The sequence below is a fragment of the Mesoplodon bidens genome, assembly GCF_964165515.1.
Source record: "Mesoplodon bidens genome assembly, chromosome: 11".
NCBI lineage: Eukaryota > Metazoa > Chordata > Mammalia > Artiodactyla > Ziphiidae > Mesoplodon > Mesoplodon bidens.
Window position 1 is genome coordinate 30,507,682 of NC_138167.1, and position 16,298 is coordinate 30,523,979.

The 16,298-nt window shown below is 39.9% G+C and overlaps 1 protein-coding gene and 1 long non-coding RNA gene across 14 annotated transcripts in view; one reads left to right on the forward strand and one right to left on the reverse strand.

Annotated features, from left to right (window-relative positions):
* The window catches only part of LOC308625645, a 259,830-nt gene that overhangs the window by 221,198 nt on the left and 22,334 nt on the right, over window positions 1-16,298 (forward strand). The window lies entirely within an intron of this gene.
* Window positions 1-16,298, reverse strand: part of MYRFL (myelin regulatory factor like) — a gene marked incomplete at its 5' end in the record, with an annotated part of 115,719 nt that overhangs the window by 10,805 nt on the left and 88,616 nt on the right. For both annotated transcript variants that reach the window (XM_081250098.1, XM_081250097.1), the window contains 6 exons: window positions 4,038-4,217; window positions 4,339-4,391; window positions 4,475-4,549; window positions 7,082-7,167; window positions 11,791-11,854; window positions 12,481-12,644. In XM_081250098.1, the coding sequence (XP_081106224.1) occupies window positions 4,038-4,217; window positions 4,339-4,391; window positions 4,475-4,549; window positions 7,082-7,167; window positions 11,791-11,854; window positions 12,481-12,644 (622 nt within the window). The remainder of the gene's footprint in view (window positions 1-4,037; window positions 4,218-4,338; window positions 4,392-4,474; window positions 4,550-7,081; window positions 7,168-11,790; window positions 11,855-12,480; window positions 12,645-16,298) is intronic.

The following is a 16,298-nucleotide window of genomic DNA, read 5'->3' on the forward strand; positions in this document are numbered from 1 at the left end:
GGCTCATAAATGTGTTCTGGGGCTTGGTAAACTATTAGATATTACTCCACATCTCACTGAGAGTTAGTCTAAGTTTTTTTTAATTAAAAAATTTTTATTCTTAAATTTGTAATTGGTCTTAAATGCCTCAGAAACATCTTGTTGAAAAGAAAATTTGCCTGGTTTTCTCTTCTTTTGGATTTAGGAACCCTGATGTTTTATGTTGCCCTGGACAGAGGCAAAAGATGGAGCAGCAGCAGAGGAGAAATGCTTTTCTTCAGGCCCCCAGAAATACCCCACACTGGGGACAACATCTCAGTGGCTATAGGCACACAACGGAATATTACTCAGCCATAAAAAGAGTGAAATAATGCCATTTGCAGCAACATGGATGGACCTAGAGATTATCATACTAAGTGAAGTGAGTCAGACAAAGACAAATATCATATGATATCACTTATATGTGGAATCTAAAAAGATGATACAAATGAACTTATTTACAAAACAGAGACTCACAGACATAGAAAGCAAACTTATAGCACCAAAGGGGAAAGGGGAGGAGGGATAAATTAGGAGGTTGGGATTAAAATATACACACGACTATATATAAAATAGATAACCAACAAGGACCTACTGTATAGCACAGGGAACTATGCTCAATATCTTGTAATAACAAATAATGGAAAAGAATCTTATATATATATATATATATATATATATTTTTTTTTTTTTTTTTTTTTTTTGTGGTATGTGGACCTCTCACTGTTGTGGCCTCTCCCGTTGCGGAGCGCAGGCTCCGGACGCGCAGGCCCAGCGGCCATGGCTCACGGGCCCAGCCGCTCCATGGCATGTGGGATCTTCCCGGACCGGGGCACGAACCCGTCTCCCCTGCATCGGCAGGCGGACTCCCAACCACTGCGCCACCAGGGAAGCCCCCTCTTATATATATTTTTATCTCACTTTGCTGTACACCTGAAACTAACACAACATTGTAAATCAACGATATTTCCATAACATTTTTTTTTAATGGCTGTAGGCAAAGGGGAGGGGGCAGAGGGTGCTGAAAGGGCTTTCTAGAGCCATAGAGTAGACACTTTCTGCATCTTCTAGAGTTGATCCCAGGTACGTGCACACACCAAGCCCAAATAAGTGGAGGCAGAATGGTGGGGACAGTGGACCCAGATTTCGATTTCTACTTTGCTCATAATTCACTGCAGAACCTTAAGCAAAGTCCTCAGCCTCTATTTCATCAGTCATAAAATGGGTAAATTGGTAAAAATCAGAGATTCTCCTGACCTGGGGACTTTAGAATCCCAGATGATTACATAAAGGGGTCTGTGGTGTTGGCTATGGACTTGAAAAGTAACAATCTCTCCCATAGATTTGTACCACTTTTCAAATGTTGCTATTGAATTAACAAAAATAATTCGATTAAAAGCTTAACAGAATTTATAGTTACATTTGCCCTCTACGTACTTTCTCAGTCAAATAATTATAAAAGCATAATGGATTCATAATCTCTGGGTCAAAAAGTCAGGGAGCCACTGGTGTAGCTGCTCTCTGACCTTCTATGACTCTAAATCCCCCAGAGTTTTCAAGTTTCCTGAAGGTTATAGTAAATAGAACATTTAAATCCTTTCCGTTTTTTTTCTCAAGTTGAAAGAGGGAAGAGGGAAACAACTTTCCCAGTGTGTAGGAGAGCCTGATAAAGCAGAATTTAAACTCCATTTTTAGCCAGAGAAGCTGATGATAGTTGTGTCTAGGAGGACACAGCCAGACACCTTGGAGCAAATCTTTCTTCAGGAGTCTCTTCAGTGTCTCTCATCATTATGGAAACATAAGATGAGCAGACACTCATTGTCCCAGAGAAGATGGCCATAAACCTTCATGTGGTTTGATAAGGGCTACTCTTCCCAATATCCCCTTGATGTGAAGAGCTGGTTGCTATAGGAGTGAATTTGCTCAAGGGTCAAAAAACTTTCTGAAAATGAAGATTGGGCCAGTTCCCAACCTCTTCCTGTTCAGGATTCATTGTTATCCACCTCACATGGGTCAGATGGTCTCATTTGAGCACTGCTCTCAGAAAATGACACCCAGTATCCTCAAGGTGGACTCCCAAGGTGAGGAAAAGTGTTACCAGCCACAAGGTTCCATGTGCTTTAAAAGGGAAGGAAGGTTCTGGGGCATTTCTGAGACAGTAATGGATTTTTCCATATTTAAAACTATTGAGGGTATGATCTCTGAAACTGCAAATTTCTTCCTGTTCCCAAGTTCAATGAAAAATTGCTTTCATGAGAAAAACACTACAAGCATTGCCTCCTATAGGTGCGGGGGAAAACTCTCTGTGCCTTAGCTTCCTCACTGGAAAAAAAAAGGGGATAATAACAGTGCCTATCTTTCAAGCTTGTGAGGACTAAAGGACTTACTTGTGTAGCCTACGTATGACAGTGCCTTGCATACAATAGTAATACCTCATTATGTGGTGTTACTGATGATGGTGATGATGATGATTTGTAGAAGTTATTTATTCAAGCCTCAAATTGAAATAATATCAAAGGAAATTACATTTCTGCCCCCAAACTTCAACCACTGACCATAGTCTACATGTCATTAGTCATTAGGTCTACTCAAAAATATTCTGGCTTGGGCTTCCCTGGTGGCGCAGTGGTTGAGAGTCCGCCTGCTGATGCAGGGGACATGGGTTCGTGCCCCGGTCCAGGAGGATCCCACATGCCGGGGAGCGGCTGGGCCCGTGAGCCATGGCTGCTGAGCCTGCGCGTCCGGAGCCTGTGCTCCGCAACGGGAGAGGCCACGACAGTGAGAGGCCCGTGTACCGCAAAAAAAAAAAATATTCTGGCTCATCTTCTTCCAGGCATGTGTTAGGTCTGCACTTCACCAACTGTTTTTAAATTAGACATGACCAGTGTCACTTGCTTTGGCCAGTAACATGTAAGCAGAAGTGACTTGTGTTACACCCACATGGAAGCTGTAAGAGCCAGTGCACAATTTGCCCCATTCTCTTACCACCTCTGTAGAGGCTGTGGAAATATGTACTGAGAAGGAGTCTCTATCAGCTGAGTCCTGAATGGCATGATGAACAAGATCCCTCTTTTGATCGACATTTAACATATACAGAGAGTCAAATAAATTTTTGTCACATTAAGCCACAGTGATTTGGGAGTTGCTGTTACCACAGCATCTTAATTGATAAGTCACACTGATATGTATGTATTGTTATTATTAGCATCATCATCATCATTATTTTAGACACTTGTTAAAATGTGTGTATACAGAAGGAGATTTCTAGAAACAATAATAACTTAGTATACATTGGGATGTATAGTATTTGATCTTACAGAGATAATTATACTTTTAGTCCTTGATCAAGTTTCCATAATTTATTTTATTTATTTGTTTATTTATTTTTATTTATTTATTTATTTATTGGCCACGTGGCATGTGAGATCTTAGTTCCCAGACCAGGGATCAAACCCGTGCCCCCTTCAGTGGAAGCACAGAGTCCTAACCACTGGACCGCCAGGGAAGTCCCAAATTTTTTAACATGAGAATTCTGTTACTTAAAGAGTGTGTGTGTGTGTGTGTGTGTGTGTCCCCCAAGGAGGAGGAAGAAGATAATCTGAAAGTGGAAGCCTTTTTCAGGGACTTAAAGCTTACCCTGAACTCATTAGAATCTTCATAGCCTTTTACATTTTGCCCTACTTGGTTTGGGCAGAGAGCCCAGATGCCACATCATTTTATAAGTTCTAAGTGAGCCAAAAGATCTACCCATCTTCACATAATTACTTCTCTTGTGCTACTATTACTATCTTGGTTGGCAATGAACAAATGAGACCCTTTCACTTGAATCAACCAAAATTTCATCCCTGGGTGGGGAACTCAATATTATAAGTGATTACAAGTTTGTGTATTTGTGTTTTCACAGATCTTGCCACCCCAAATAGAAGAGTGGAACCATTAACAGACTATCCAAGTAAATAGTGAGAAGGGAAAAACCTCAGGTTCAAAGCACTAGTTGTTACTCTTTGAACATTCTTTACCTGCCCATGGCCTCTGATGGGGCTCCTTCTCCTTGGGCTGTCTTTGCACAGGGCTTGAGAAGACTCTTCTTGTTCCCCAGATGGGACAGCAGTAAGTCTCCGAACATGGCAGGATCTCACAGAAAGTGATCTCTGGTACTTGGAAGGGGGGTTGTGTGGTTGCCAGAGAGGTATTAGGTGCTGCAAGGCATTGGACAGAGGGAAGGAAAGTGACAAGGTTAACCTGAAAGGCTGGTTCTTCTCTTGACAATTCACATGAAACCCAGACTGGGTTTGAGGGTGAGGAATGTGACGATCTTACCCAAGGGGGAAGCTGTGGGTGGCAGAGCCGGATCCTGGGAGCTGGTGAGGTTGCTGGAGGAGGAGAACAAAATAATTAATGAAAGAGGACTTCAAGAATCCTTCTCCCCAAAGGAAAACAAGACTGGAACTCTCACCTCGAAGGGAGACTTGAGGTACATTGGTCTTGATCTTTTAAGCTAAGTATGTAAAGGGAGACTATTGTCAAGCCACTGTTAAAAAAAAAAAGAAAGAAAGAAAGAGTTACGTGGCAGATTTGATTCCAGATATATCTCACACAACCATCTGGCCAGAGATGTCCTCTCCCAGGCCACACAGATGGGAGAGGAGGGGCGGGCAGCCAGGGCTGACAGAAGCGCCATGGAAGCCAGCACAGTTCTTCCTCTCAGCCCTGGTGAGAAAAAGCCCCCAATCTTCCCAGAGCTCAGAGGCTCCCTGGCTACTCCAGGCTGACGGATTTTTCCACAAAGCAGCCCCCTGGCCCTGGCAAGCTGTCTGAGAAACGGCTGTCACTAGTGGAAGATTACAAGAGGAAGCATGTAAACCACTGGAGGCAGCCCTCTGTTCCTTGCAGGAAAAACTCAGAGCAAAGTTCATATCCCCCTGGTGGAGGGCGTCCACACTGTGGTGTTGGGAAATGAAAGGCCACACAGGTTTAGTCAGCAGTAGGTGCCAAACCCTTTGGCCGCTTCTGACATCTTCCTGCTGCCTGTCTTTTCAGAGCACAATACACCAAATTGGACAGAGGAAGGAAAAAAGTACAATGAAGCATCCATTTCCACACTACGTGACTTCAAAATAATGAGTGTATCTTTCCCCCCAATTATCAGCATTTATATAGCCAAAAGGAAGCTTACCTTAAAGGTCCTGAGCTTTGGGAAGCTCTTCCCAATATTGCTCACACATCCAAACACTCAGCATTCTCCTCTTTCGAGGGTGTCTCTAGAACTCTCTCTACAATCCCGCCGTGTGCTGGGCCTGACACAGGGGACCTTACTTGACCTCTTGCCGGCTTGATGTCGCATCTGGTTCTCTAGACTCATCTCATTAGTATTGATATCTTGCTCCCCACCAAAGGTAGTGGATTTACCATCATTAAATATACACAAAGAAATGTGCCACACATTTGAATTCTGCTGATGAAGAAAGGATCCCCAGAGTGTTCTCAGCAGCAGCTGGTTACTGCCCAGTGGGCACAGCCCTGCCTGGGAAAAGTGGTGCTGAGCTCCAAAGATGCCGTTATACAGAATCTGTGGCGTCACCCTGGCAACTACTTGCTGTGGTCCAGTCTCCCTGACTTTGTTCTCCCACATTCCCCATTTTCTATCTCCCTATTACTAATCCTTAAATACTCTTTCTGATTTGTTTGCCATCTGCGTCATTGCATGGCCCGGGCAACTTCTAGGATCATAGAATGAAATGGACATCTGCTTCTTTCTTTAGGGTTTTGACCCTTTCTCAGGTACACCACAGGCCAGAAACAAGACAATAAGCCCAGTACCTCCCATTTCTGGTCTTAGAGGTAAACAACATTGGTATTTGTAAGATCTGATAAGCACATTTAAAAAGCAGTCTCTTCATACCAAAATTAGACTTCCTATAAGCTTTGCATTGGATTTTCATGGGAATGTGTCTCTAGAGAATGTTAAGCATGTCTGTGAAAAGTAGATGCTCACACTCTCCTGAGTTGGGAATCCCAGAAGGAGACAAGTTCACTGGAGAGTGAGAAAAGTACATCAACTTCTACTGGGAATTCTATGTAGTGGTGTCAAATACTTGGGGATGCTTCCTGCAGTGGGCAGTAGCAAGTGAAAAGTTAAAATGCTGAGGGGAGAGAAGGGTACAGAGAGACCCACAATGTCTCCTATAACTGAGAAGCTGCTTTGGATCAAGAAACTGGAAGCATCCTTGGGACCATCCCTTACTTAGCCTCTGAGGATAATTGTCTCCTCTGAGACAAGGCCCAGAAGCTAGTCCTTTTCCACACTAACAAAGCATTTTTGGAGGGATAGATAAATACCCCTTCCACCATGTAAATAGAAGGCGAGGAGGACACAGGAAAGATGACCAGGGCTCAAAGGCTGAGGAGCCATCATAGCAGCAGCATGAGCCTGAAGACCAGAGACCTGATAAAGACTCCTCATCCCAGTAAAGGATGACCCCTCCTCCCTGCGAAGGAGGGATGGCAGTCAAAAGGCACACGATGCTTGCATAGCAAATGTATTTGTTTGCTTTAACTGCTTAGTACATTTGGCTACAATTTCATCATATTGCATATCTTGGGGTAATCTCAGTCTCTTTTGGTATAAAATCCAGAAGAATTCTAATAATACGAATATCCATGGGAGAGTGGATTGTACCTGATTACGTACTCACTCTTTTCGCCTAAGTAGATAGGAAGGAGAGCAAAGATTCTGAGAAAGTTATTTGCAAGACTAAAAAAGATACATACACACACACACACACGAAAGGCACAGGGAGCTGGTAAGAAATATCAGTTGATTAAAAAAAAAGATCATCCTTCATCTCATATTTAAGAGCAGAAAGCCTGTGCTTCTTTTCTTCAAAGTATGAGTTTATAAAGGGCTCCTGTATCTCTAAGCTAAATCAAAGGCCAATGCCTGGTTTAAAGGGCTCCTTGTCTTCAAAGTAAATAGAAAGTCAGTCCCCAGTTCATGTGTGAGAAAAGGAAGATGGGAAGAGAAAAAGAGCTTGACATAGCACAACACTGATGTTTTTCTTACCAAAATGCCATCACAGCAATGAGAGTTATAACCAAGGTCTGGAAAACCCAGTTAGGACACGACTGTTTTTTTCCTGAAAAAGAAACCTATAAAAAATTCAGCAATGAGAAATGAAAAATCAGTGATGCCAACTTTGAGAAGGATGCCTGAAGACTCACCCCCCAGGGGATCTTCGCTGCTCCCTTCAGTCTACATCTCCCTCCTCCTCTCTGCCTCTGAAAACGAAGTCCTTTCAAAGCCAAGTTCTTTCCTTTTCTTGGCACCCCAGGCTACACTCTCTCTTCCCTGCAGGACAATTGTCTGTGCCATTCATTTAGTGCTTTTTCTTGAAGTTTTATGAGAGAAGACCTACCAGACAATATACTGTCAGAACCCAGAGGTCCATTTCTTTTAATAGGATACTTTTGAAAAACAAAAAGTCTTCAAGACATAATAGAATAAATCCCAATGGAAGAACTTCAGGCAGCATGACAAATTGCAGAAAAGATTTTTGTGGCATGAAATACTATTAATTACTCCTTAAATCATATACAATTTTTTCCAATGCTGCCACCTATTTTTGAGGACTGTTCTGGGCCTATGTCTTATTTATTCTTATATCCATTCAACAAATATTCATTAAGCACTACTATGAACAACGTTATAGGGGGATATGAAAATAAGTAAATTACACTCTCTAGGAAGTGAGTGAGATTAACCTTTAGGACTGGTACATACTGGCATTAAAAACTTTCACATAAGGAATGAGCCAAGAACCATAGGAGAGACAGCTGTGCAACTGGTGAGGAGTCTCGCTGGAGATACGAGAGGCTTTCTGCCCAGTTAAATATGGTGCTCCTTAAATATGAGGTTCCTACTAATGCAATAGAAAGTATTATGTTTGCTTCCTTCTGGGGGTACAGGATTGGAAGGGAATTGGAGGATGGTGGTAGTTAAGAAATAGTTTAAAATTGGTCTTTGAATTTCTTGGGCAGGTTATCTGCATAAAGAAAATGTTCTTCAATGTAATATTGGGGGTCGGGGGGGGAATTAACCACACCCTTTTTAACAAGTACCCAAATTTTAGGGCTATCATAACTGAGTCATCCATAAGTGCAGTAGGAAGCCACTTTGAATACCAAGAAGTGGATGGTTTATACCATTCCTACATCCCACTGGAACGGTTTTGAGGACATCCTAATAGTGTGCTGTGCAAAGAAAGAACTCAATGCAATGAAATTTGTTGAATTGATTGGAATTAAATAGTATTAATCTCAGAATAAGAGTTTCCCCTTCCAACCTACTCCCCAAAGCTGCCAGATTATTTTAAGTCTCCATGCTTTTGCTCAAAAGCCTTTGACCTTGTATAGGAAAATGGCCTAAGACCTGGGGTCAGACCTGGAGTCAAGCCCTGAACAAGTCATCTAAGTGTCATTGATCCTTATTTTCCTCATCAATAAAATAGAAAGGATAAAATCATACCTGCCTACCTTTCAGAGTTATTGGGTGGACCTGATTAACAGAGAAGTGTTTCTCAAGTTCAAGTCCGCATGAGAATTACTATGGAGTTTGTTAAAAAATCTAACCGCCCTAAAAAATTCTGATTCAGTAAGTTTCCATGTAGCGTGAGGTGGGGGGCCGTGAATCTGTAAGAAGTGAGATAATGAAAAGTATCTGTGTTTACTAATATGTTTAGAATAGATAACTAATAAGAACCTGCTGTATAGCACAGGGAACTGCACTTCGCCGTACAGTAGAAACTAACACAACATTGTAAGACAACTATACCCCGATTAAAACAATAAATAAATAAATAAATAAATTTAAAAATAAACGTACTCATTGAGATGACTCATCATTTACTCAGTATTATCCATTTGACCTCTATGTTACTAATTTTCATAATACCCTGAATTGTGGGGGGAGGTGGGCTCTCAGAAGAAGCCTGTGTTTGTTCCTTCCCTCTCTCCCTTCTCCTCCACATACTGAGTGAGTTTTTACTTGAATCCTGAGGTCTTTCTCACCTCGCCCCAATCATCAACACACAGCAGGAATCACCCACCTACCTCTTGGAAGTAAAGAAAGAGAAGGAAAGGAGAGGAACCCTTTGAATTGGATGAGACCTTGATCTTCCTCCAGAAGGAGCATCATCTTGGCCAGCATTGGCCCAGCCAGGCTTCTCACCATCAGGTAAAGCCCACCAACTGCTCATAGCCAGCACTTTGCTCATTAATGCCCCCACCCAACCCAGGAGGACCACTCTCCACCCATACACTTGTGTTTCAATGCTCCAAGGATCTTGGAGGCTTTGAGGAATAAAGGTTACCTAGGGGGTTGGTATATGGAAGCGATAGTTAACCTCGGAGAAATAGCCAAAACCTCCTAGAAAGATAGTACAGGGAGAGCAAAACACCATTACTTGTATTTTATCAAGCTCCCTGGAAGACTGTGATATATGCCAAAGTATGAGAACCACTGAAATAGTGGGTTTGAAAATACTAAATAGCGGAGGACACTTACATAGCACTTACGTGCCACACACTCTTTTGAGTGCTTTATGTATACTAATTTATTAACCTCACAGTAATCCTCAACTATTCTATAACGCAAGTACTGTTATCATCCGTATTTTAGAGATGTGGAAACATGAGTCCCAGGAAGGCTAAGTTCCTCACTCAAGATCACACTGCTAGTAAGTCACAGAGCCAGGATTTGAACCAAAAAACACTTGGTTCCGGAATCTGTGCTCTTAACCCCAATGCCATGCTGCCTCCCTTTTCTGTCTGTAAAGAAGGATACACTATACAACTTAGATATTATTGTTATTATTCAAAAAGTCTTCATGACTGCCAAATGAACTCCTTAACTGGTGATCCAGAAACTGAGCCTAACATATTTTCAGCCTTAACTTCTACTCTCCTCTTTAACAAACTCCCACCTAGTCCTTCAAGGAAGCTGGTGTCAGCTCCCAGACCTTGGCTTGTGCCATTCCATCTGAAACCTCTCCAGCAGCACCTGTCACTTTCTAGCCAAAGCTTACGCCCCCTTGAAGGCCCGGGTCCCATGATATTCCCACAGTGCTCTGAGCCTCTGCAATATTTATCACATCCGGGTACAACTGTTCTTTGTATTCTCTTCTGATCTTCCCTGGCTACCTTAAAATTCTTTAGAAGGGGCCACATCTTACTCACTTTTGCATGCACAGGGGCATAGGACAGTGACTGCATGAAGTCTCTGAATTGAATGGGTGCTCTTTAATGTCTGGATGTCCATATAAGTCCCTGAGCCTGTGTCCACACCCCAACTCCCCCACCACCCATACACCCAAGACACTGAATCTCTTAATGCTTTAAATTTAGATTGTGAACCTTCAGGGAATATTTTCAGACTGGGCTCTCCATTCATTCAACAAATATTTCTTGAGTACCTGCTCTGTATCTGTCCCTGGGGACACAGAGTGAGGAAGGCTGACACAGAGCCTGTTCTCATGGACCGTATGTTCTAGTTAATATTCTGAGAAAACTGCAAAATAAAAAGATTCTTTGTGTGCAAGATGGGCGCTACAGAGGTTGCACAGGAACCAAATTGTACCAATCAGGGCCTCCATGGATGTAGATACAATTCCCTCTATCCCCTTGCAAACTGGTTAGTACAAAGAGCACCTTCTCAACACAATATTTTTAGTATTTTGTGTTTATTGAGCAATCTGCTATGTGCTGGGTATTGTGCTAAGGGCTTTCGCTCATTTAATCCTATCAATACTCTTTGTAAGATAGACATTATTATTACCTCTGTTTCCCAATGCAATTAAGTAAACTTGCCCCAAAACACTTCTACATATACATTTATCCATGTATTTATGCCTATTGGTGTACCAAGAAGCTTGTCCACAGCATAACATTTTAGTAGTTTTTAGTAGAATATTAAACTTTCTAAACCCTCTTAGAATAGTTCAGTGACATATAACATGAGGAGTAGAGAGTAAATTGGGACAATGGCCCAGACATCAGGTCAGCCCGTAACAGGATATAGGTTAAGGTCATAAATATCTTCCTCCGGTAAAGGCCACCTTTGGAAAACTAGTGGATCTGAGGGAGCGAGCTGAGGTTCACAGCTATCTATGAATGGCAGCTAGGAAGACAGTATTGCAGCTTCTCCCTCACTGACACTTCTCTGCAATGGAGAGGGTGTCCTTTAAGTTAATAAATGATTAACCTTCACCTTTAATGTAAATGTTATCCTATTTGATGAAATGCTCTATTCATTAATAAAGCTATCACATTTTAACCTTTGCAAGCAAGTTAATACCTAGTCTCCATTTGCATATATAGTACTAAATATCAAAGGGAAAAGAGGGATTTGTGGATTAACTGACATCCCTTTGAGATCTTCTGGAGACAAAGGGCCTGAGTCGAGTCAAGGCATCCACACAGATCTTGCAGCCCAGGGTCATCTGCTGATGAATTTCACCTGATGGGGACTATATACACAAAAAGCAGCAGAACAATATTTCTGAAATGAACAGGTTCTATACTCATATCTCTAAACTTCTCTTTGAAAAACCAGTTAATATCTATTAAAAGGATAATATTTAAATGCCTTAAGTGCATAAGGATGCCTAGGGAACCCATCAACAAATAAATGAAGAAAAAAATTCCTGATCAATTTTTCTAAAGACTATTTGAATAGAAAATATCACCTCTGTTCATTATAAATTTAACTCTATTTACCTTGCTGGTTTTTTTGGGAATGGTCCTTTTTGGAGAAGATGCACTAAGAGCTCTGCTAAATTTGCTTTAAAAAGAGAAAGAGAAAATTAGTTTTGATTCAAATGCCTCTCCAAGAGTTATATGACAAAGGCCCAGGCTGTCACTAACACAGCAGTATGCTTTTTTTTTTTTTATTCAGTGGTAATTTAAAAAAGGAAGAGTCAAGGCAATTGAGAGTTCTTTTTGTGTACAAGAAACTTAGTAAGTATAAATAAATGCATTAAAAGTTACATTTCCCTTTTTCTCAAAATATATCCCAGAAAATGTGCACGTACCTCCTTAAGTAATAAAAAAAAAATAGAATAAAAGTTTTTTCCCTGAGGACCAAACATGGTTTTCTAAATTTAGAAATGGCCACCTCTCCTCCTTAAAGGGAACGCCACCCTTTTGTTAAAATGTAGCACTTCCTATAATCACTGCTCTTAAACAGATGCATTATATTTTGTTTTATTTTAAAAGTAGCAACAGAAAAAATAAGAAAATTATCACATAAAACAACTGTGTTCCAAAACATTCTGAAAGAAGAATAGGGACTTAATTAAAAGAAAGTAATGGTTGCTGCTTGGTAGAACAAACCATTCAGATTGATCTAGTTATGGAAAGACCCCATTCTCTCCTTTCTCCAAATTTCTATGGCAATCCTGGAAGTACCTGATTGAGCTCACTTCACTGGCAGAGGACTTCCAACTACTGAGCCGCTTTAGCCTGGCCAGCCTTCTGTTCCATATTTCTAACTCTTCTATTCTTTCTTCAAGGTTGTTGGTTAGTTTGCAAAGCTGCTTCACTGCACCCACATTTTCCATAAAGATCTGGTCCTAAAAATGAAAATAATTCAGAGCACATTCAGTTTGAGACCACTAGACAACTGTCCACAGCCCATCCAAAGACAGTTGGAAAACTCCATTGAAAATGGTTACACACACACACACACACACACACACACACACACACATACACACCCAGCCTCAAGTTCATTCAAGATAAATCTGGAGGCTTGAAATTTAAAGTGGTCTTGCCAAACTTCTGGCTATGTAGTAAAACTGCTTATGTTCAATTTGCAATAAAATGGAAATATGTCCTTGTATTCCAAGAGAGAGAACAGAGCTGAAGGACACTGTCAAGTTGCCAATCCAAAGATTTATTTTCAGTGGCCATTATGCTCTATTTAAAACTCATGTAAAGAAATTCAGAACAGGCTTCTGAATGTTGATTTGTGTTTGCATCACTAAATCATAAGGAATGACTCCAGTTCTCCCTGGTAAAATGTGCATCAAATTGCTCAGGTGAAGGAGGGAGGAAAGAAGACCTGGGCTTTTCTCTGAGTTCTGCCACCTGCTAGATGTGAGATCCTGGGTAAAATGTAACAACTTCTCTGAGCTTCAATTTCTTCATTTATAAATGAGAGGATGATTCTTGAGGTGTTGATTTCTGTCTTAATATCCCATAAGCTATTACATGCAATTTACATTTTAGCTTAAACAAAATTTAAAACAACAGCACTTAATTCTTCCTATTCAAAGAAAGTTACTGACATGTCAGAAAGAGCAAGAAAGGAGAGATCAACCAAAATCACAGGGATCCAGACACCCCTTCCCTCACCCACACACGTCAGTTGTCTTGGGATCGTGTGTCTGTCTCTTAGCCATACAAAAATCCTGGAAAGCTCTCATCAACTCACACCCCAATCCCATGACCACTCCTCTTCCCCACCCTCCTCTGTTTACAAGTTTAGAATGTCATGGTGCTCTTTGGGGCTCATAGAGGCTGGTCCACTGTTGTAAAGTGATGAGCTCAAGGCCAAAATAGAAAGACTATTTTGTGGCTGGGGATCAAACTCAGGGCTGTGTGTCTTTGAGATTCTCATCATGCAAACCGAAGTTTTCTGGGTTTCAAATACTGTAAAGCAACCACTCGGAAAAGATTCAAAAGCTGAACATTATAGATTTAAGGCTTATTTCATAGAGTTTAAAGGCATACATACTGGTATAAAACACACTGGTAAAGGTAAGTATATAGTCAGTTTAAGAATAATACTGTTATATAATGGTGTATATAAATCACTTAACTCTAGCATAAAGGTTAAAGGACAAAAGCATTAAATATAACTATAGCTCCAATAATCTGTTAATGGTAAACACATAAAAAGAGGTAAATTATGACACCAAAAGCATAAAACGTGGGGTGGGGGGGTAGTAAAAGGGAAGAGTTTTGTATGTGATCAAAGTTAAATTGTTATTGGCCTAAAATAGACTGTTAAATCTATAAAATATTTTACGTAAGCCTCATGGTAATCACAAAGCAAAACCTACAATAGATACACAAAAGGTAAAGAGAAGAGAATCAAAGTATACCACTACAGAAAATCATTGATTCACAAACGAAGACAGCAAAGAAGGAAAAAAAGAACAAATGAACTACAAAACAGCTAGAAAACAATTAATAAGATGAGCATTTAAAGAAGAATTAATACAAATCTTTCTCAAACTCCTCCAAAAAATGGAAACTCCATCCACTACAAACTCATTTTAAAAGGCCATCATTACCCTGATACCAAGGCAAGATAAGAACACTACAAGAAAAGACAATTACAGGTCAATATCCCTGATGAACATACATGCAAAAGTCTTCAACAAAATATTAGCAAACTGAATTCAACAATACATTAAAAGAATCATATGTCATGATCAAGAAGGATTTATTCCTAGGATACAAGAATGGTTCAATATATGCAAATCAATCAATGTGATACACTCCACTAACAAAATGAAGGATAAAAATTATATGGTCATTTCAATAGATGGAGAAAAAGATTTTGAAAAAATTCAACATCCTTTCATGATGAAAACTCAACAAATTAAGTATAGATAAAATATACCTCAACATAACAGAAGCCATAATGACAAGACCACAGCTAACATGTACACTTAATGATGAAAAGCTGAAAGCTTTTCCTCTAAGGTCAAGGACAAGACAAGACATGCCCTGTTTCTCCCTGTTTCTATTCAGCACAGTACTGGAAGTCCTAGACAGAGCAACTAGACAACAAAAAGAAATTAAAGGCATCCAATTTGGGAAGGAAAAAGTAAGACTGTTTCTGTTGAAATTGGTATGATCTTGGATACAGAAAATCCTAAAGACTCCATCAAAAAATAGAACTAATAAGTGAATTCAGTAAAGTTGTAGGATGAAAAATCAACTTACAGAAATAAGCTATGTTTCCATACACTAATAATGAACAATTTGAAAAAGAAATAAAGAATCCCATTTACAATAGCATTAAAAACAATGAAAATACTTAGAGATAAATTTAACCAATGAGGTGAAACATCTGTACACTGAAAATTATTAGACATTGATGAAAGAAATGATGAAGACACAAATAAATGGAAAAATATCCTGTGCTCTTGGATTGGAAGAATTAACATTGTTAGCATGTCCATCCTACTCAAAGCCATCTATAGATCCAATACAATCCCTGTCAAAATTCCAATGGCATTTTTCACAGAAATAGAAAAACTAATCATAAAATTGGTACAGAACCACAGAAGATCCCAAATATTCAAAGCAATTCTGAGAAAGAACAAGGCTGGAGGCATCACACTTCCTCAGTTCAAACTATAATACAAAGCTATCATAATCAAAACAGTATGGTGCTGGCATAAAAATAGATACACAGACCAATGGAACAAAACTGAGAGCCCAGAAATAAACACACACATACGGTCAATTAATATTTGACAAGGAAGTCAAGAATACTCAATGGGGAAAAGATATTTTCCTCAATAAATGGTGTTGGGAAAATCTGATATTTACATGCAAAAGTAAGAAATTGGACCTCTATCTTATACCACTTACAAAAATTAACTCAAAATGTGTTAAAGACTTAAATGTAAAACCTAAAATTGTAAAACTCCTAGAAGAAAACAGGGAAAAATCTCTTTCTCTTGGCAACCATATTTTGGACAAGACCAAAAGTACAATCCATGAAAGCAAACAAACAAACAAAAGTGGGACTACATCAAACCAAAACTTCTGTATAGCAAAAGAAATAACCAACAAAATTAAAAGGCAACCTACTGAATGGGAGAAAATACTTGCAAGCCATATATCTGATAAGGGTTTAATATTCAAAATATATAAGGAACACATACAACTTAATAGCAATAAATGAACAAATATTCCAATTTAAAAATGGGCAGACCAGGACCAGATGGCTTCACAGGCGAATTCTATCAAACATTTAGAGAAGAGCTAACACCTATCCTTCTCAAACTCTTCCAAAATATAGCAGAGGGAGGAACACTCCCAAACTCATTCTACGAGGCCACCATCACCTTGATACCAAAACCAGACAAAGATGTCACAAAGAAAGAAAACTACAGGCCAATATCACTGATGAACATAGATGCAAAAATCCTCAACAAAATACTAGCAAACAGAATCCAACAAGATAGTAGCAAACAGAATCC